Source organism: Euleptes europaea, chromosome 9 (assembly GCF_029931775.1).
Source record: "Euleptes europaea isolate rEulEur1 chromosome 9, rEulEur1.hap1, whole genome shotgun sequence".
In the NCBI taxonomy this organism is placed as follows: Eukaryota; Metazoa; Chordata; class Lepidosauria; order Squamata; family Sphaerodactylidae; genus Euleptes; species Euleptes europaea.
The window spans coordinates 14,996,047-15,018,867 of record NC_079320.1 but is presented as its reverse complement, the minus strand read 5'-3'; the positions used below and the strand labels follow the sequence as shown (position 1 = coordinate 15,018,867).

Genomic DNA, 22,821 nt, shown 5'->3' with positions numbered 1-22,821 from the left:
TGGCAGTGATCTAACTATTGTAACACCTAATTTGATCCTTTACTACACCTTGAATTTTATCCTGGTTTTTATCCACTGCTGCCTTATATTTATCTGATGTGAGGTGGGAATGGTGATGTCAGACAACATTTAAATCCATTTTGTATAGGGCTCCCAACCTCCAGGTGGTGGCTGGATATCTCCTGCTATTACAACTGATCTCCAGGTGACAGAGATTAGTTCACCTGGAGAAATTGGCCGCATTAGAAAGTGGACTCTAGGGCATTATACTCCATTGAAGTCCCTCCCCAAACCTCGCCCTCTTCTGGCTCCACCCCCAAAATCTCCAGGTGTTTCCCAACCTGGAGCTGGCAACCTTAGATTTGTCAGTGGCTGTATATCGCTATTTTCCCTTTCAGGCTGCAGTGTAGTATGAGCCTCAGCGATTTCTTTCCTTTACCCCATATTGTTAAAAGGTCAAGGGTTTTCCCCTCAGCCCATTCAGCTTGAAGACACAAGATACCCACTGTGACTGGAATTTAGTTGTTGATTAGCCCATTTGTCATTGTGTAGAAACATCCTTTTCTACAGCCAAAGAAAAATGGCCGAAGGGGGAAAAGGGAGGAAAAGGGAAGACTGTGCCTTAAAAGCATGGCAGACCTTTCAATTGACACTCTATCACAACTCAGTAGCACAACAGGGGGAAAAAGCCCAATAATATACTTGAAGTAAAACAGGTTTTGAAAAACCTGGAATAAAGCTTCCTGCAAGAGGGCAGTAATTTACTATTAAGGTGGGTGAAACCTTTATAAACATCTAGATTCGAGTCCGGTAGCCCCTTGGAGACCTCAGAGGTGCTACTGGAATCAAATCTACCTGTTCTACTGCAGACCAACACAGTTACCCTGTGTTTTTCTCCCTCTCCCATAATACTAGAACACGGGGTCAGCTGCTAAAGCTGGAGAGCGAGAGATTCAAAACAGATAAAAGGAAATATTTTTTCACACAACGCATAGTTAAATTGTGGAATTCCCTGGCCCAGGATGTGGTGATGGCTGCCAGCTTGGAGGGCTTTAAGAGGGGAGTGGACATATTCATGGAGGAGAGGGGTATTCATGGTTATTAGTTAGAATGGATACTAGTCATGCTGCATACCTATTCTCTCTAGTATCAGAGGAGCATGCCTATTATTTTGGGTGCGGTGGAACACAGGCAGGATGGTGCTGCTGCACTCGTCTTGTTTGTGGCTTCCTAAAGGCCACTGTGTGAACAGCCTTGGTCTGATCCAGCAGGGCCTTTCTTATGTTCTTATGTTCTTATGTACCCTCTGAAACTAAGTTTGTAAAAATCTGTTTGGCTTCAGAAGCCAAGGACTGTGAAACAGCCTGTCCATCAAGACACCACTGGGCTGTTGTACATGGTTGATAGGATACATAGGATTTGGTGGGTACTTGCATGTAGGGTTCAGAGTTGGTGTTGTGAGGATAAAACTGAGGAGGGAAGACCAATGCTATAAAATGCTTTGGGTCCTCATAGGAGAAAAAAGCAGGATATAAGTATCTAAATAAACACTTGAAAGCAACCTTTCATTAAAGTGCCCAAGGCAGCTTTTAAAATGCCCAAATTCTACAAAATCAACAATGAACGAGTTCACAAAAACTAGACAACTAAAAGTGGCAAAATAGCACAAATATCAGTACAAAGAAAGCGGCATTAAAAACACAAGAAGTACAACAAACGTCAGCAAAGCAAACTTCAGTAGACTCAACAAGACTCATTCCTAAACCCACAGCCTGAGCACAATCACTGAGAAAGAGCTGTCCTGCATGCTTGCCCTCCTTAATTCTATCACTGTGCACTCATAGACCAGGGCTTCAGTGGAAAGACACAAGTGGGCAGCTTGGTTAATGGGAGAGGCGCAGACTCAAATCCCAGAGAAGCCTGGGTTTGCAATCTGCGTGTGTGTGTGTGTATTATACCTTTGGAAAATACCTGAGGGATAGAGCTGTGGCTCAATGGTAGAGCATCTTCTTGGTATGCAGAAAGTCCTAGGTCAATCCCCAGCACTTCCAATTAAAAGAACATGTAGTAGATTGTGTGAAAGACCTCTGCCTAAGACCCTGAAGAGTCACTGCCAATTAGAGTAGACAATACCGTCCTTGACAAACCAAGGGTCTAACTGAAGGCCCAGTTAGACATAACACTGCCATTTTGAAAAGTGTGTTCCCAACTGGGAAATAACTTTAAACTGTGCTGCAGGGGCGCATTTCTGGACAGGACCACTGCGGTGTGGGAGGAGGATCCTGCCCCCACCTATTTTTCTTCATCAAAACAATGCTTGGGAGGCATTATTTGCCCATATGCCCCCAGTACCATTTTGGGGGAGAAAAACGGTGCTAGGGGAAAGGCAGGATCCCCCCTCCCCTGGCATCATGGTGGTCTGGAACAGAATTAGGTCTCTGCAGCATGGTTTAAAGTGCGCTCCCGCCTGGGAACTCACTTTTAAAAATGGTGGGGGGTCCCCAGGACAAACCCTGGGGCGCTCATCATATCGGAATGGGTTCTTAGAGAAAGTCAGCATATAAAAACCAACTCTTCCTCCTCTTCCTCTTCTTCTTCAGGCCGCTCCACACAAAATATATTGGAATATGCCATTCTGAAATCAAACAGGAACCATAGAAGAATGCCAGGATTGGTTCTTGTAGGTTATCCGGGCTGTGTAACTGTGGTCTTAGTATTTTCTTTCCTGACGTTTCGCCAGCAGCTGTGGCAGGCATCTTCAGAGGAGTAACACTGAAGGACAGTGTCACTCAATAACACTGTCTTTCAATGTTAGGACACTGTCCTTCAGTGTTACTCCTCTGAAGATGCCTGCCACAGCTGCTGGTGAAACATCAGGAAAGAAAATACCAAGACCACGGTTACACAGCCCGGATAACCTACAAGAACCAATGAACTCTGACCATGAAAGCCTTCGACAATGCCAGGATTGTTTATATGAATTAAATTTCAAAGAGGGGGAGTAGAGATGGGTATTTTCTGGGCCAGAGAAGCCTTAAAAGTGGTACAGTAAAACCTTTTCAATACTGCAAATTGAAATCAAATAAACAGACACAATTATGTGCCAAATGTCTTAAGAAACGAACAGAGGGAGGGTCATAACAACAAAGCGTAGGAGGGGAAGTAGGGAAACGACTATGAAAATCCCTTCTCTCTCATTCACTCACAAATTCTGAAGGAGTGAGAGTATGCATGACTCATAGGGATAAAACACAAAAGCTGGTCACAAAGAGCCCATTCCAGCATATAGAATATATATGTCCATCCACTGATGTGTGTGGTACAGTCCTCCCTGCACATAGCCATCATACCAGAGAGAAAGATTAGGTCAAAGCCTTTATTCCTAGCACAGTACTTTTCAACACACAGGAAGGAAAACACAGTTCTTGTTCTGATACATTCTGAATTGTACCAACTCGAGAAAGCTTACACCACATGCTTTTTCTTAATGTCTTATTAGCTCCGAGACAACTGCTGTTGACAAGGGCTTCACTGTGTCTTGTTCTACAGCAATCCCTCCTGGCACTTTCTGCACTATCTAGGATCATTCCTCAGCATGGGTCCAATAGACCTGGACCAACCTGCATTTGTCCACTGCAGTCCAGTTGGTATTCTTCTGACTATTCACATCCTCCACTAAAGGAATTAGGAAGAGACAGTAGGTCAGCTGGACAAGAAGTCTTTCTTGGAGCTACAGAACTGACCTTTTACTGAGTCTTTCTCCTTTTACCTGAACATGCTGGGCAGTTTACTTACTACCGGTAATCAAAAGTAAATGGGTGGGACAGGTCAGATTCCTCTTCCTCCTGAGACCTCCTGCATTTCTGAACATCCTACGTTTCTGGTCCTTTATGTGCTTTTGGGCTTGGTCTTCAGTCCTAGTCGACTGGTTCTTGTTATACTCCCATGTTGACATGAGCTGAACTACTTTTCACTGAAGTGACAAACTTGTGTCTAGACGTACCACTGCAGACAGGTGTTCCCATGTTCAGATGATCCTTCATTTTTGGAAAAAAAATCTTATAATAGCAACTTAGTACGTTGGGAAGAAACTAAGCTAGTTTTTCTGATATGCTACTTCTCTACATGGAGGGATTTATTCTGTACGGAGGAACATTCATTCATGTCTAAAATGGTACAGCCCAGACACAGGTTCGCCACCTCAGGGAGAAACAGATCTGGCCCCGTGCTTTTTAAAACCATCCACTGCTAGTCCTTGTTAAGGCTGTGGACAGACCGTACTCTGTAACTCAGCTGGACACAACTATATAACACACCCCAAGACACCTCTGCTTTTCCTTTTTTTACTTTGCATCCTTAAAAGCAACAGAGGAAAAATAAAACGGGTTTAACATTTGGAACCTCCCACTCAAAGCAGCCTTTTGATGCCCCAGACTCAGAGTGCCAATATATAAAGTGGTCGGTGGATCCTCCTTGGGAATAATAATAACTTCTGTCCGAGCCCTTGCACATTTGCTTTTGAGAACCCCACCCTCGTATTTCTGTCCTCCAGAGTAAACCTTGCCATTGCTAAACAGGAACAGCAAAGATCTCCCTCAGATCTACTCAAAATTTGTGGGTGGGAGGAGTATTTCCAGAAAAACAGAAGTTTAATCTACTTTCCAGGACAACTGGAATTTTGGGGATGGCTCCTGGTCAGTTGTGTATCATTTTCAGCAGTTAGCCACCAGATTGGTGAGCTAACTGCAGAACTATGCAGCCTGGTTAAAGAAACCTTGGGAGTTCCATAAGCATTGCCAGAAAACAGCTAAGGAGTGTGCGGTTTGTTTTGCTCCTACACAACGTTTTCTTGGGAAGGCAGTACAGCCACATTGTTCTGGCAAACAGGGTGTAATAGAAAGGAAAGACTTGGTGGGGTGTTAATCAGTACTGCTGTGGCTGTGACAATAACACTGAAGTATCCAAGACAACCTGTAATTACTGTGAGCATCTTAAAGTACAAACACTATTGTGGATGTTGCTAATTTTCATTATTGCAATCATCCCCTTGAAGGCCTTTAATCTTGAAGTCTCTTTCCATTCCAGCCACAGGAGAATTGTACAACAACCAACTGTCCCTCCCTTTGTGGTAGTGCCGTCATCCCTCTCTACGAATTCTGGGAGTATTCCTAAACCCACTGCACATTTTATTCATAATTTTAAAAATTCCATCCCAACTAGAACATACCTGGAGGAGGTTAACAATCAATTCCTTAAAAATACCACAGTAATAAAACTGCAACAGCTGAAAACAAAGCTACAGCCCACTTCTATCAATCCAAAAATCGCTTAACAGAATTGCAAGTTGAAGTTGAAGCTGAAGAAGAAGAAGAGGAGGAGGAGGAGGAGGAGGAGGAGGAGGAGGAGGAGAGCACAGGAGTTTGCCTGGCGCAGCTCAGATTGCTGTGTCATGGCCTGTAATAGCTGGGAGAAAGTCAGAGTGAAAACGCACCAAATCGCATATTTTCATTCTATATTTCTTAATTAATACGGAATACCTGTCACTCCATGAAGAATAAGGAGAAGAAGAAGAAGAAGGAGTTGGCTTTTATATGGCGACTTTCTCTACCACTTAAGGAAGAATCAAACCAGCTTACAATCACCTTCCCTTCCCCTCCCCACAACAGTGTGTGTGTATGTGTAAAGTGCCATCAAGTCGCAGTCGACTTATGGCGACCCCTTTTTGGGGTTTTCATGGCAAGAGACTAACAGAGGTGGTTTGCCAGCGCCTTCCTCTGCACAGCAACCCTGGACTTCCTTGGTGGTCTCCCATCCAAATACTAACCAGGGCTGACCCTGCTTAGCTTCTGAGATCTGACGAGATCAGGCTAGCCTGGGCCATCCAGGTCAGGGCCCCCACAACAGACACCCTGTGAAGTAGGTGAGGTTGAGAGTGTGACTAGCCCAAGGTCACCCAGCTGGCTTCATGTGTAGGAGTGCGGAAACAAATCCAGATCACCAGATCAAAGGTTTTTTTTTTTGCCAGTTCCCAAAATATTAACAAGAGAACAGTTTTTGAATCTCAGGCTGGATCCAGACAAAATTTTCCCGAGGCAGAATGGAACTGCCACTCATTGATCTCCACGAAATGCTGCTCCTAGGGGATAGGAGACCCTGAGGGGTCTACAATAGGAAGGAGGAATAGTGAAAATAGCCAGTTTCATCTGGATCCATCCCCTCCTCTGGAAGCCCATTCTGTAACAGAAAATGCTCCCAGTGTGCCAGAGGGAGTGGAGGGCAACGATAGGAGATGATGCTCCGCTGTCCTAAGCAAGCATGCAAGTTTAAACAGGAAAGATGGTCCTTCAAATATGATCCTTGGTTCTGAAGGACTTACAGGCAAGCCCTTGCTCCTTGAACTGAGACCGGAAAGCGGCACTTCCTGTAGAGTGTTTGGTCCGAGCGCCATTGTTTCCTGGGGGCTCCCAGGAGACACCAAGTGTCGTTTAGATTTGGAGTGCAAAAAGCACTCCAACTCGGTCCTAAATAGTGGATCGGGAAGCAGGAAATTCCCCTGCAGCCTTCAAGAGCGGTTTGGACTCCCATATTCTCTGAGAGAGCTTTTATTAAGCCTCTCGTAGAGTTGGAAGTTGTCCCCACCGGCACATAGGGGCTACCATTGCCACGGACGACTCTTTGGATTATAGGCTTTGACCTCCTCTATACATTAACATCAAATAATCTATGAAAAGAACAAGAAGCCTCACCTTTGGAAGTCAGAGTGAGTAAAAAGACACTTTTTGCCTTTATCTTGATTGAGAAGACCTGAATGACGATAAAAACACCTACGAAAACCGGCGACTCCCTGCCCAGCTTAACGAGACTTTTAAAATAAACAAATGCCATTAAATGAACTGACTAAGACCTTATCAACTTGATCAGTGAGTAGACGCAATAAAAGGGACTTTTGAATGACTTTACAACTACCAATTAAATGCTTTGAGGGGAGGGAGGGAGACGAAAACCTTCCCCCCCCCCACTTCCGGCTCTCTTTGATTCAATGTCCAGCCACGTCGCCTCTTAAGACCGGAAGATAATAAGAAGGGCTTTGTTACCATCGAAAAGACAGGGCAGATTGGAAGACTTGAAGTGAATCTCCCCGGTGTAACCATCAAATCGTTCCTACCACTTAACCACCGAGAGGAGATGACGCAGGGTCTATGATACTGCAGTTTCCTGTCTACTTTCTTTTCTTTATCTGTGCTGCTTTGAAGTGTAATTGAGGATATCTTGAAAATTACAAAGCCTGCTTCTATATAAGAATACAAGCAAATATGTCAAACAAGAGGATGGAAGAGATGTTACTCAAACAAATGGACATGTTTGCAGTGCAACAAGATTTAGTCTTTGAAAAACAACAAGCGCTCTCACATCAAGTATTTCAACTAGCTGAGGTGATGAATATCCTATTTAAATCAATTAATGGAAAACTGGACACAATTATTGAGGAGATCCACGATATGAAGACCCAAGATATGACAACAATTATGTCAATGGAAAAAAAAGATTCTACTAAGGAGATGACGATTGAATGCTATGTGGAAATGGTGATAAAATCTGGAAAAAATGACAATGAATTAGAACAATTTATTTTTAAAGAGGTAGCTGCAAGTGATCAGCTGGCAATGAGAGAGAGCAACATGAGAGAACTCAATACCTCTACAATCTACTTGTCTGAGTTACTGCTGACAGGAGGAACATTATTATCCCAAGAAAACACTTCCTGGCAGCCAGTGATGGAGGGAGACATGACGAAGGATTTTACCAAGAAGCTGCTGGAAATTTTAACAAGAAGCCAATGGATACAATCACTGGGATCTTCTTTTACATTTTCAGAGGCCAGAATTGCAGCTACTATATTGAAAAACGGGGGGTGGGGATTGGGAAATAAAGAAGGACTGGCAGATCCCCTCCCAAAACAAGATAATGGCTAAAATGATGCTTATTTTTGGGGTGTAAGGGAGCCACGGTGGATTTACTTTGATGAATTTCTAATGGGAAAATTTGTTTATGTATTGATCTAATCCCTTTATCATAGAATAATAGAATGTTATATAGAGACAATGATGATAATATTATAACTAGGTAGGACTTGAAATTGCTTATAGAAGTAGTATAGATAGCTTAAAGCAAGTCTGTATGAGAGAAAATAAGGATTAGAAATTAATTTGAAATGCAAAAGTGTTAACCAGTAGAATTAGTGACTGAAGAAGATGCGGGGAAGTCACATATAGCAGATAGCATTGAATATTATAGATAACATATTCTCAGTAATAGCAATGAACTTTTTTTGTTACAAGCAGTTACAATTGAATATATTGTTGAGATATGTTTATTTTTGTTGAATTGTAGAAAATAATAAAAATAATTAAAAAAAAAAAAAAAACTGAGACCGGAAAGCAAATGGTTTTAAAACAGCCAAAGGGTTGGATCTAGACATACATTTTCACAGGTGCAAAGATTTCTGCTCACAAGGCACGGTTTTCCCACTCCCCCCCCCTTCAGCATCCTGAAATGTTCCTTGAAATCTTGCCCCAAGCAGTTCCCTCTCTACAAAGAACAGGGGATTGTGGGGACATTTCAGGCTGCCACAAGAGGGGAAGACGGGAAATACTGCACCCCACAAATGGAAATCTTTGCACCCATGGAATTGTCTAGTCTGGATCTAACCCAATATGTGCATATGGTGACCCATACTTATTAATAAACAGGCCATAGTGATTTGCACTAACTGAAGTTGCCAAGCTTTCTTCAAGATTAGTCCCACCACATACCATATACTACAGTACTCCAACCCCGTACACATGATCTTGGTGTTTATGTTTTTGAGTTCTGGAGGCCTGCTACTTCATCAGCTGGAATCATACCCTTGTATTTGTTCGTTTATTTCAATGCAATACATAGGTCATTACATTATGCATGCATTGGTTTGGGGTCCATTAATAAAGACATCAAGCTCTTTAATTATTGGGAAATGGGGGAGAATGCTGCCTTCCAAGATAAAAGATACTTGCCAGTTGGTATTCTGTGATTACTGAATCTTATCTATCTGACTTCCACATACGCATGCACAGATGGTCCACATACATCAGCAGAAGCTATTCTGGAATCAGTGCAAGAATGAAATAGACTAATAGTGCCATCCAAAGCAGAGTTAACCTTTCTAAGTCCACTGAAGTGAACTCTACTTAGGATAGCTCTGTAAGGCTTACATTCCTAGTTATGACTTGAAGGGCAAAGCTTGTATTGCAAAGGATGAGCCAATTGTCTTGTATTGCAATGGATGAGCCAATTTCTTTATTATTACATTCCACAACCAAGACTCTATTGTTTGTATAAACCCCTCTGGTCCATCAGATGAGAACTGGACTTCCTTAGAAAAATAAGCGTCATACCTTCATGCAACTGTCAAAGTAGGATTGATGCATAATTGCATCCCAAGTAAATACTGATTAGATGCGCACTCTTAAATGTTTTAGGTATAGAGTTGTGCAGGTCTGGCTACACGCATATGGGCAATATGGCTGGCTCTATAATGACAACAATCACATACACTAAGATAATGAGTAAGAGAAGCTTTATCATCTATAAAAAGGGTTGTTACCTGTGAATTATGTCAAACAGGGTTAGTTCCATCTCATTTTCCCATGTGGAAGGTGCTGTAATAGAATTAGCCAAATATATGCTTCATCTCCCATGCTGGCCTCTCCTGCATTACCTGCCTTGGTTTTAAGGTATTGGTGTGTTTGCTTTCTACTTTTTTCTTTTATGAACTTGAGTGACACACTGTATTGTACTTATAAGAACCCACAATACATCATGAAGACAAGTTGCATGACATTTAGAGATGTCTTCTATTTTTAGCTTCTATCATTTCTGGTAGAATAGGCAACACCAGATTTATTTTTTTCTGGAGAACGAAAAGCATAGATTTGCTGTTCTACATGCACATATACTCACACATCACTGGAAAGACTTGTTGTTTCTGACCTCACACACTACAATAATACAAGATTCAGCATGCATGAACAGCTGATACACCCTCTGAATGACAAGTACTAACGTGAGTAATTAAAACAGGTGGAATAATAAGACAGGCCTGGGATGGGCATTTTCAGGGCTGCATTATCTTTGCACAGAAGATTAACCAAAAACACACAACCCTCCTTTTAGAGGCTGAAATTGGGGCTAGCAACCACCAGCCTTTTTCTCCCTGTACTAACACAGGGCAATCATCTTATATTCTAACAGTAAAGTCGGCTCAATCTTTGGACATTTAAATCCGGTGACTGGGGCTGTGAACAGGCAAGACAGGTCTTTCTACAAACCTGAAAAGGGCCCCAGGTTTGCAAAAAGAAAGAAAGAAAGTGAAATCTAAAAAAAAACACCCAAAAATGATAAAATGAGCGCCTGTAGCTTTAACAAGCGGATTGTCTCAGTGGCTGCTGCTAGGCAACCACAGTATTCCAAACTTGGTTCTGTCACTAAAAGGCAGGAGGAGGGTGCAGGGCCCTTTTGAGGCCTATTTTGGCCTTAGAGGGAGGAAGGACTCATTGAGGGCTGGCCTGACCAGGGTTGCCAGCTCCAGGCTGGGAAATTCCTGGAGATTTTTGTGGGGGAATCTGAGGAGGGCAGGGTTTGGAGAGGGGAGAGGTGTCAGCTAAATATAATGCCATAGAGTCCACTCTCCAAAGCAGTCATTATCTTCAGGGGTAGGGCTGTTGAAAAAAAAAATTCGGTAAAATTCAGATTTGGCAAAATTTGGCCTGTTTTGATTTGGGAAATGCCGAAGTCCAAACTCCCCCGATTCAGATCCGTGCAATTTGGCGCGAGATTTGGAGTTTGGGGGGGAATTCGGCTGCTTAAAGCCATTAAAAACACATTCGTGCCTTTCTGCAGCTCCGGGGGGCATGTTTGGAGGTAGAGGTCCCAAACTTTCAGCGTAGCTTGAGGGGACCCTTCTTGCAAGAACCCCCAAGTTTTGTAAAGATTGGATCAGGGCCCCCCGAGATATGGGGCCCAGAAGGGGTCCCCCCATCTGCCCATTGCAATAAAGCCATTACAAACACATTCACGGCTTTCCGTGGCTCAGGGGGGGATTTTTTGGAGGTAGAGGCATCAAACGTTCAGCGTAGCTTGAGGGGACCCTTCTTGCAAGAACCCCCAGGTTTAGTGATGATTGGGGCAGGGGGTCTCGAGCTATGGGGCCCGGAAGGGGTCCCCCCCCTCCGCCCATTGGAATGAATAGAAATAAATAAACCGTTTGGACTCGGAGTTTGCAAAACCATGCAAAGCAACACGTGATGCGATCTTGAGAGTTTGCAAACCATGGAAAGGGACAGAGGCGCGCTAGCTATGCATAAGGAGCAGGTGGGGTGGAATTTCCCCTTTTGCATTGGACTCGGGAGTCGGGAGTCTCGGGACCGGGCAAATGCATTGTTTAAGTCACAATTTGAAATCAGTTTTGAGCGAGCATCAAAATAGACCTAACCGATCTTATGAATGAGGAAAAACCTGAGGACACACAACTGAAGCCCCCCCCCTCAAACCAGGGAGAGAGAGATGCGAGTGGGCACACACCCCAAGGCAGAACGGGGGAAAAAACCCCTCTCAAACCAGTACGGCTCGGCCCCAAACGGGGAAAAAACCAAGGAGGAGGAGGCGCGGGTGCCGAGCGGCGCCGGGGAGAGACTCACACAAGCCACACCATCACACTCAACCCCAGGCTAGGGGCAAAAAACAAAAGCAGAGCACAGCACACACTCTCGAAGACGAGTGGGCACACACCCTCTGCAGAACAGGTGAAGCTCCCCCCCTCAAACCAGTTCGGCTCGACTCAACCCCAAACGGGAAAAAAACCAAGGAGGAGGAGGCGCAGCCCAGGTGCAGAGCAGAGAGAGACTCGCTAGCCGTCGCACAGACTCAACTTTAAAACTTTAAAAGCAGAACACACACTCCCGCAGAGGCGAGCGGGCACACCCCCCTCAGCAGAACGGGCGAAAGCCCCCTTTGGCTCCCCCCCCCCACACACACAGACTCTGCTTCCCCCCCCCACACACACACAGGAGAAAAGGTATAGAGAAAAAACCCCAAAATCAAACTGTGTGGATGTCTTCCAGCAGGAGCACGGAGGAGAAGTAAATACAATCCTATTCCGGTAAGCACCAGCAGCTTGGCCCAGTCAGGAATCGGATCTCTCAGCAGCACCGCCATCAAATTGGGAGGTAATGAATACAGTCGGGACGGGAGTTTTTAGACTCTTCTCCTGGCCATTTCAAAAGTGAGAATCCCTGCTCTGAGAAGACCCAGTTTGGCCACCATTGGCAGCAGGAGAATGCTGCTTACTAACTGATGGTTATGCTGCTGATTCTGAGCCTCTGAATTTGCCAAATTTATTCAGCGCATCCGAACTCGCCGAATTCGGCTTGTCGTTTTCCCGCCTTTTAAAAAATTCGGTTCCATCCGAACTGAAAACCGCCGAATCGGGGAAAGTTCGGCTGTTTTTCAGTTCGGGACGAACCGAATCGACAGCCCTATTCAGGGGGGCAGAAGGAGGAGAGAACAATGTAAGCTGCTTTGGTCCCCCACTGCTTTAGGGAAAGGTGGGGTATAAATGAAGTAAATAAATAATAAATATAGCTGAAGACGGTAGGCAGATAGATGGTATGTTGGTGAATGGCTAAGAAGGAGAGGATGAGGTAGGGAAAGGGGAGAGGATATGGGGTCTGTCAGGAGGAGGGAAAGAGGAAATAGTGTGGGGAGTGGAATAAAGAGGAAAGTGAGGTGCCACCCCACAAATCCTTGAGGGTTCCCTACCATGCATGTGGGCCTGGTCCAGTAGCTGGCACCACAACACTGGTCCACAGTTTTCCTAGGTAGACATTGTCTGGTGCAGAGAGGGAAAGACAGAGGGGCAGATAAAGGTAGGTTGGCTGTTGGGTGGGAAGAGGATAAGGGTTGTCACCTCCAGGTTAGGAAATTACTAGAGATTTGGGAAGGGTGAAGTCTGGGGATGGTGAGGTTTGAGGAGGGGAAGGACCTCAGAAGGGTATAATGCCATTGACTCCACTCTCCAAAGCAGCCATTTCCTCATGAGAAAATAGGGTTGCCAAACTCCAGGTGGGGACCAGAGCTCACCTGGAATTACAACTGCTCTCCAGATGACAGAGATCAGTTAGTTCCCCTGGAGAAAATGGCTGCTTTGGAGGATGGACTCTATAGCATTATATTAGGATTGCCAACCTCCAGGTGGTGGCTGGAGATCTCTTGCTATTACTACTGATCTCTAGGCGACAGAGATCAGTTCATCTGGAGAAAATGTCAGCTTTGGAATTTTACCGCGATGGCATTATATCACATTGAAGTCAGACCCCTGCTTTGAGCAAGATCCCCACCCATACTTATTTTTCCCTCCCAATTTCAATAGGTTGGAAAGTATGTTCTGTTGGATCACTTTGCAGCAAGCTGCAATGTTATATAAGAATGCCAAGTTTCTGGTTTTGTATTACAAAGAGTTCTGTAACACTGAACAATCTTTTGAGGTAAGGCATTAACAGTTCTACTTTACAGGTGAAAGAACTGATGCTGAATGAACACACAATAAATTTATGGCTGAGAAGCATCAACATCTCCAAAAGCCTGAACATTAGCTCCCAAGCCATTTTTTAAAAAATGTATTCAAATCAGGATATTGTTTTTTAAATTTAGCTCTCAGAATTTATTTCAATCTAACATGGATTAGAGTAGTCTTACCGACTGCCATCCTAACCAGCAAAAGGATATTTAATATATTCTAATGCCAGAAAAAATGAGACTACGACTTGATGAAAAAACAGAAAGATTAATACAAAATCAATATTGAGACAGAAGCCATGCTGTAACTGTGAACATCGAATACTTGTGATGCTATTGTTCAGAGGTGTTGCCTGGGAACCCCGGCAGGCGCAATGTGCCATTGCTCTTATCTCCCAGATCCCAGAACTGAGAATTAAGCAAGTAGTTGGTTAGCTTAAGGGCACTCTCACATCAAGTTCTGAAGAATTAGCATGATCCTCTCCTCCGTGTTGCTCTATTTGCTGCTTGAAACTTGCTAGAGAGCTTACAATAGAGAAACACAAACTAGGGAAGATGAAAAAAAATCCATTTTTTAATTAAACAACAACAGATTTTAAATTATCTTTAAAAGTGTCTGCAATAGTAAGTTTCTTTTCTAAATTATCTGGGTTTAAAATGGAACCTGAACATCACAGACATAGTATCTTAAAATGGAACTTATTTATGTATGAAGGACAAAGTGTTTTTCTTTTAAAGAAAGGTGTGGGAAAACTGGCAAAAGCCATCATGTAGCATAATAGGCCGAGTATGTATGTTGTTGCTTGAATCAGGGCAAGGGACTAGCAAGTCACCACAGGTACTGCCTAACAATCTATCTGGGTCACCTTCTACTTCTGACCAGCCCTTCCTTCTGATTGACATTGTTTACTTTTGTGGAGCGGGGGCATGTCAGAGTAACCACACTTCATGACACTGAAGAAAGTGCAGACTGAGGAAAAGAACCTTATAGAGTTCTGCAGGGCCTGCAAGACAGAGCTTTTCCGCCAGGCCTACAGTTGAGGGCAGCTGCGGGCATCACATTCTCTGGCCTCCCTACCCCCCCTTCCTTATGTTATATGCTGTATCGATCTGAAGGGGTAGCCCTGTTTGTCTTGGTCAACATGACTGAAGTTGGGCGCCAACTTGGGATTTTAATTGGGAATTTAATGTTTTAATTATAGGGCTTGTTGATAAATATTATTGTTTTAACGTTACCGATGCATGATTTTAAATGATGTTACCCGCCCTGAGCCTGGCTTTGGCCTGGGCGGGTGGGGTAGAAATCGCAAAATAAATAAAATAAATAAATAAGAAAAAAGAGATGCTGGGAAGAAGAACCTACAAACACCTATCGTGTCTGTAGGTGGTAAAAGAGATCCTATCCAGGACATGAACACAAAGGTACCAAAAAATAAGCAACAATATTGTATATTATTTTGTAAGATAGTAAAAAAAATTATGTTAAATAATTAAGAAGGGGGCAGCCCATTCCTGGTGGGGGGGGGGGGTCCATGGCAGCCGGGAGCGGCACAGCCACGCAATCTCCTCAGAGGCTTCCCAGCTGCCGTGGAAAATAAAATAAAGGCAGAAATGGGGTAAATGCCCCCATTGAAAACAGCGGGGCTGTGACACCAAAAAAGGTGCCGTAGCCCCACTGCAGCAGTGAGGGGCGTTCTCAGGCTGGAAGGGGTTAGGAAGCTTACTAATGTCAGCTCTGCCCTGGGAAGCCCCAGGAACACCTCTCACACACCGGTGCCACCATTCACTTCTGGGATTTAGTTCCTGGAGATGCTGCGCCTGCAAAGGATCCTTGCACACCTCCGCAGTGCCCAGGCACCGGCAGAATGCCCCCCCCCCGTGCCAGCGTAAGTGCCTCCAAATGACTCCCCCCCCAGGAATGTGCTCTTACAGTCAAACCAAACAAAACTCTGGGAGTTCTGTGTATGGAGTTCCCCATTTTCCCCATTTTAAACACCAAGTATGCAGAATGCTAATTTGAAAAGAGACCACAGCACAGGGGTCAGATGGGTTTTCCCTCCCCGATACTTTCCCACGCAGGAAATCCATTATTTGTGAAGCAGCCTCAAGTCCAATCCAAACCACACCAAGAAAACTGACTACAACAGGAGGCTTTTGATTTAATGGCACATGGTTTCATTAAAATGTTTTCAAGGACTGCGTAGTTAGGTAACAGAACAGCTGATCATATAAAAGAGCTGCCAATTGCAAACTGGCCCACTTAAACGTATCCACCATGTGGATTCACCTACTCCTAGTGCTACAAAATGTCTGGTCCATATACTTATGAATCTATTTCAAGAAGACGATTATAACACCAAGATCATATAAAACAAAATCCATCATATTCTTGAAGGGAAGTGGATGGATAGCAATATTTCCGGATCTCATATTGTTAATAAAGATACATAGCCGTAGGCGAGTGCTTCATGTGGTAAAAACTCTCCTGAGTGACTAATCAATGCCAACATTTCACAAGATCTGTAACTCTTTTCCAGTAACACGCATGCAGGGGGTCCCCTGCTACATATTACACTTTAAGATCGTTTGGTTCGATTTTATTACTTAATAATAAAAACCCTATTTATAGAAGGGGAAAGCACAGCAAACTCTTTCCATATCATCAGTGTAGCTCTAGAGACAACTCCAGAGACAATGCTGATATCTGAAAAACGGTATGTGACTTTATAAATGGATGCCTGAACTAACAAAGGGCTTTAGAAGTGTGTGTGTGTGGGGAGGAGGGGAATCAAGCTGGTTTGGAGATAATTGTATACTTCTGGTATGAAAATGCACACAATTCCCATGTGGCTCAAACAGAATTTCTGAACAGGCTGCAGACCTATTTGGAACCATTGTGCAAAGTAGGACTTATGCAGGTGTAGGACCAAATTTGCTTTACCGGGTCAGTTCAGATGCAATGTGAAAACGTGATCTAATCAAATCGTGTGTATGTAAAGTGTCGTCAAGTTGCAGCCAACTCATGGTGACCCCAGCATGGAGCTTTCAAGGCAAGTGAGAAGCACAGGTGGTTTGCCATTGCCTTGCTGTGCAGTCTTCTTTGGGCATCTCCTATCCATGTGCTGACCCTGCTTAACTTCTGACGAGATCCGACTATAACATGCCACCTTCCTTCCCTTGATTAAACTAGCCACAGTTAATTGATCATCTGAACCTGTGCCATCAGCCAGGTATCAGTATGTTTAGTCTGAGTACCTCGAGCTAGGATCTGAATGTGGTTTATCAACCAAGGTTAGTCTTAACTATCACTTTGTATAATGGATGAACATGGTATGCTCATTTAATCCTGGTTTATCCTTCCACCAACACTCTACATCTGTAATGTTCATATAGTCACTTGGAAAGAGTAGTTCAGAAACTGAAGAGCCCTTGCTTCTAGCCGGCTCTCAACAGTGGCCAGTTTTCTCTGTTCCCTTAGTTCTGAGTCTGCCTTACAACTAAAGTTGCAAACTCTGGGCTGGGAAATCCATGGATTTGGGGTGGGGGGAGCCTGGGGAGGGTGGCGATATCAGCGGAGTATCATGCCACAGAGTCCATTCTCCAAAGCTGCCATTTTCTCCAGAGGACTGATCTCTGTAGTCTGGAGATCAGCTGCCGTTCCAGGAGCTGTTCCAGGAGCCTCCCACTTGGAGGCTCACAACCCTACTTACAACAGACTCTTCGCTGAATGAATGCCACAAATTGGGCCTTATTTTCATCTTTCAAATGCTTCAAGAGTGATTCATTGCAAGCATTTTAATATATATAAATATGGCACAGATCTTCACTTCCCCCAAACCTAGGACTAACTGCTGACAGTTAATTGAATAAAAAAAGGACAGCTTTCTACAGGACATATGCAGAGGAAGAACCATGAAAATCAATCTGTGACAGGCCATTCCAGACTTCTGGAATAGCAGCTCAGAAGTGTTGGCAGAGTATGCTAAGTACGCAGAGAAGGGTCAGACTCACTGATTAAAGATAAAGTTGCCTTTATTGAGGTAACTACATTTTAGGATAGGAAAGCTGAGAGACAGAACCTCTAGCTGTCTATCTAGCTAAGGAGGGAGAGAGAGGGTAGAACGACTTCCAAGAAGAAAGAAATTGTTCCCTAAAAATATCAGTCTAAGGACAGACAAGAGGTGTGAAAAAAGGGTGGAAAGGTCTCTAACCTTTCAGCCCTAACTAGCTGACCACTTGCCCGCCCCCTTCTGGGTCTTCTTCTCAGTTCCTTTGCACTCTAGACATTGCAACTCTTCCAACAAGAAGTCCCTGTTCCTTATAGAGGCCAGTGGCCTGTTAGTAGGTTGACTGAAGCCGGGACTCTCCCACTGATGGGGTTCTTATGGAATCGAGACCTGCCTTGCTGGATTATAACAGAGTTCTATCTGCAGATCTTTGTGTGGGCTGCCTTCTGCCCAGCGGGGAGCCTCTGCCACCCCTTATCTTAGATTAGAGACTAATGGTTCAATCCAATTAGCTGCTTTGCTCTGGCTGCTGTTTACAGGAGAAGACTCCCAACGCTAGGAAAAGGAGACAGTTTCTTTTTTAATTGGCACTGCTTTCCAATTCCCTGGCAGAGCACAACAGTGCAGCGTGCAAAGCATTCCCTCCCCCCATCCAAAGGATGGGTGCAGATACACGAAAAGGAACCTTCAGATGTATTGCCAGTAAACTATGGTTCTGATCTGGGCATCGTTCCACCACAGGCATAGGGCTACTGTAACATGCAATGCAATCCTATGCAGAGCTATTTCAGTATAAGCCAGTGGTTCCCAAACTTTTCAGGCCACTGCCCCCTTGGTTCCACAAACTCAACCCCAGCGCCCCCTACCCTATCCAACAACATAGTTGAAGGGGACCACCTCTAGCGCCCCCCTGCTGTCCCCTTGCCTCTTAGTGCCCCCTAGGTAATCCCACCACCCTCCCCTGGGGGTGGTACTGCTCACTTTGGGAACCACTGGTCTAAGCCCATGGAAGTCACACACAGTGATTTACAGTGCAGTCCTAAACAGAGTTTCACCCTTCTAGGTCCATTGAAGTCAGTGAGTTTAGAAGAGTATGACGTTGTTTAGGATTGCTCTGTAAGAGACTGAGCTATAAAATAGCTGATCCCTGGTTTAAATCTTGCCTCTGCCATCACCTTGGTACATATCCATATGCTTCAAGATTCTATACACAATATGGTGTCGACACTACTATTTTATGGTGCCACAGGTACAGAAAGCTTTAAAAAGGATTAGAAAGATTCATGGAGGATAAGTCTATAAGTGGATTCTAGCCGTGGTGACTACAGTGACTCCATGTTCAAAGGCAGTAAAACTCTGAAAACCAGTGCTAGGAGGCAACATCAGGGGAAGGCCTTGGCCTCTATTCCCTGTTGTTGAATCTCCAGGGGAACTACTTGGCACAGTATGAGACAGGATGCGGGACTCGATGGACCACTGGTCTGATCCAGCAGAGCTCTTATGTTCTGATAATTACTGAGATAATCCATGTGAATTGTTTTAAACAGAGGTGAACAGAATCCATCAGTTCTACTGTGCTATTATTCCATGGATTCTACTGTGCTTTGGGTTCCTTTCTGATTTTTATTGAACAAGAAAGCTGATAACTGACCAGCTTTCTTGTTCAATAAATAAGCCCTTTTTCCGCTCGTTGGCAACATAAAAACAAAAGTTAATTAACGGTTTGATTTTAGAATGACTGCTGCGGCAGGCATCTTTTAAAATTATTTTTGTTGTATGCATGTGCATTCTGAAAATTTCAAACTACAGATTCCAATGTTCTGCTTTGTCAAAGGAGAATTCCAGAATCTAGGGAAAGTTTCAGCTGATAGTTTTGGAAGCATCGCTACTTTTGAATACTCAACAGTATAATATAAAAGCTAAGTAATATTACTACTCCAGTGAAGACCGATAAATAGTAGAACCATAGAGTTGGAAGAGGCGATACAGGCTGTCTAGTCCAACAGTAATATCATGCGTCCTTCCCTCCATACAGCCCTTTGCATAGTGTACAAAAGCAATCCTAAAGCAGTTGAAAAGCACAGAACAATGTTTCCCTGCCTCTTAAGAATGCAATACTGAGTCAGACTACATTGAATTGCTTTCAGCGGGAAGGGAAACGCCACAAGAAAATGAAGAAGGAAAGGAAAGAGAGGAAACAGTAGACATCTTTGTTTCTCAAAGCAAAATGGAAAACCATACATGCACAACTGTGTTTATTCAGATAAACTGCTGTGTCCCCCCTCCCCGGTACCTCCGTGTCTATGCACTCAGGCAGAGAATGGTTTTGGAACTGCAAAAGTGTTTGACCTTTTGAGACTGCTTTTTGTTTCAAGAAGTCGGGAGTAGGAGGAGAGAATGCCCGAGGCTCTGTTCCCTAATTCTGCACCAAATATGTCATCACAAAGCCAGAGTTCCAAATGCATTGGATGGGAACTTCTAGTATGACCATTTATTCAGTTCAACTTTTCATAATGCTAATAAATCAGATTATTGATGCAAATGTCAACTCTTACTAAAATCATACAGTCTCGTAGCTGGTGTGGAGGAGGTTGTGGAAACCAGACCGCTCTACAGTTATTCCAGATGCTTATATGCTCAGCTTTTTTTTCTTTTTTTAAAGCCTCTTAACCTTTTACTTGCAGAGGTATAAAGGAGAAGATGTGCAGGTACTCTCTCCTAGCACAGGATTGTTGTGAAGATAAAATTTAGGAGAAGCGAACAGGGCTGCCAAGCCCCCTGTTAGGGTGGGGGATCCCCCGCACAGAGCCCCTCACTGGCATAATGAGTGTGATTATGTCACCTCTGGAGAAAGCCCAAAAGGGAATGGGGTAGTGCTAGGAATCACTGGAAATTCTATAATGAAACCATAGAGTTTCTGACAATCCCTAGAATTACCATCGTAGCTTCTGAAAGTGATGTCATCATGCTCACACTGCAACCCCCTCGTTCCCTGCCCCCACCCCTGAGCTGCTTGGTGAAAGGGTGGGATAAAATGTGATCGTATTCTACCTAGAAGCCCAACAAGAAGCAGTTACCCAACATTCTAGTCAACAAGTACTGAGGTTATTTTTCCACTACATTAAAATGAAATTTTAATTTTAATGGCTAGGATCCAAAGAATCCCTTCTGCTGTTGGGTTCTATGGTTCCTTTCTGCAACAAAGAAAAACCTTCCTTGAAAGACGACTTAGCAGAAAGGGAGTCAATGGTTTAATATTGAAATGATTTAATATTGAATAACTTTCAACGTATCAAGACTCCATGTATTAAAATTTGCTGTTTTGTATCAACCTATGATAGTACTCTTCCCCCCTCCACAGGTAATCTTTGAGGCCCAATTCACCCCAATTCAATGATTCTGCCAAACCCTTACCTTTACGGAACAACTCTTGAAGGCTTTCAGCACTTTGATTCAATACAGCCCATATTTCCTCTTCATGCAGTGGTCCTCCCCGAACCTCCAGGGCTTCAGCTAGTGATACATGCATTTTACCTAAGGAAACAAGAGATAACTTGTTTTAAGAATGTAAATGCATACTTTCTTCAATTTCTTTCTTAGGGGCAGTATTTCCACAGAATTTGCATGAAATTTTGCTCTCAAGGTGAATGATTGCTTTGATGGACACCGCTACAGTTCAGACTTGCCTTCAGAAAATCATTCACATGCCTGAAAACATCACAGTCATACTGGGCTTATAGGAAGTTATTGTCAGTCAGAACTGACAAACTACAAATAGAGGGACCAAAGATCTGGTCCAATGTATTTTTTAATTTTTCCATCAAGTCGCAATTGACTTATGGCAACCCCGTAGGGTTTTCAAGGCAAGAGACAATCAGAGGTGGTTTGCCATTGTCTGTCTCTGCATAGTGACCCGTGCATTCCTTGGTGGTCTCTCATCCAAGTATCAAGTAACTAGGGGCAACACTGCTTAGCTTCTGAGAACTGATGAGATTGGGCTAGCCTGGGTTACCCAGGTCAGGACACTTCAATATAAGACACTGATAGTCAAAGCTATCTCCACATTACACATACTAAATAAAATTACATAGAATTTTCTAAGACTCATAGCTCCTAATTCAGCCCTAGAGCAATTTTGTTTTGTTTTGTCTTGTCCTTACTGGCATCCCAAGACCATTTCCTTCACTTAAGGCAGGCATCCAGGCTGTACACTAGCCTAAAGCAAGAATCATAGAATTACAGAATCATAGAGTTGGAAGGGACCACCAGGATCTTCTAGTCTAACTCTATGCACAATGTAGGAAATTCACAACTACCTCCCCCCACACCCCCAGTGACCCCTACTCCATGCCCAGAAGATGGCCAAGATAAAAGAGATAGTTGCAAAGCTATTGGCTGATACCAACCCAAACATAACTCTCACGGTAGCAAAAATTTTATCTATGGTTTTTAATGATACTTCCTTTTAACTGTACTCCTCAGATTTTGTATTTCTGTACGTTTGGTTATTTCTGTATTATTGAATTTATTGAATTTGTTTTGCTCATGACCTGTTGATCCGTGAGCATATAGAACAGAATGAAAGAAGGAAAGCTCATGCTGTACAGTAGCAAGAGGCACTCAAGGAGCAGCTCACTCTTCATCAGAGTGATGACAAACTGGTCAGACAAGACAGAAACAGGAATAGGTGGTGTCCTACTGGCAATTCAAGGTCACCAGATCCCTCCAGACTCAAAGCTACAGTAGCACTTTCCATCCATTTTCAGTGGTGGCCCTGCAGCACGATGCTGCATATTACCAAAACAACAAAACAAAACAAAACAAAAACACATTTCTGGTCTGTTTTACCAACCTTCTAGAAGTGTAACAGGAGTAGCCCACTGCATAAATCTTATTGTGCATGTGTAAAGTGCCATTGCAGCTGACTTATAGTGACCCCGTAGGGTTCCAGTAGGATTTTCAAGGCAAGAAAGGAACAGAGGTGGTTTGCCATCACCTGCTTCTGCATAGCGACTCTGGACTTTTGTGGTGGTCTCCTGTACAAGTACTAACCAGGGCTGACCCAGTTTCGCTTCTGAGATCTGATAAGACTGGGCTAGCCTGGACCATCCAGGGCAGGGCTAAATCTTATTACAAGACACAGTTACTTTATCGGCAAGAGATTTTATGGACAAGTTTTTCTTTAACGTTATTCACTAAATAG

The 22,821-nt window shown here is 43.7% G+C and overlaps 1 protein-coding gene across 1 annotated transcript in view; it reads right to left on the bottom strand.

Moving 5' to 3' along the window:
• Positions 1-21,147, bottom strand: part of PTPN13 (protein tyrosine phosphatase non-receptor type 13) — a 135,563-nt gene extending 114,416 nt beyond the window's left edge. The window contains exon 1 of the mRNA XM_056855303.1: positions 21,033-21,147. Within this exon, the coding sequence (XP_056711281.1) occupies positions 21,033-21,147 (115 nt within the window). The remainder of the gene's footprint in view (positions 1-21,032) is intronic.
• Positions 21,148-22,821: the final 1,674 nt, after the last annotated feature.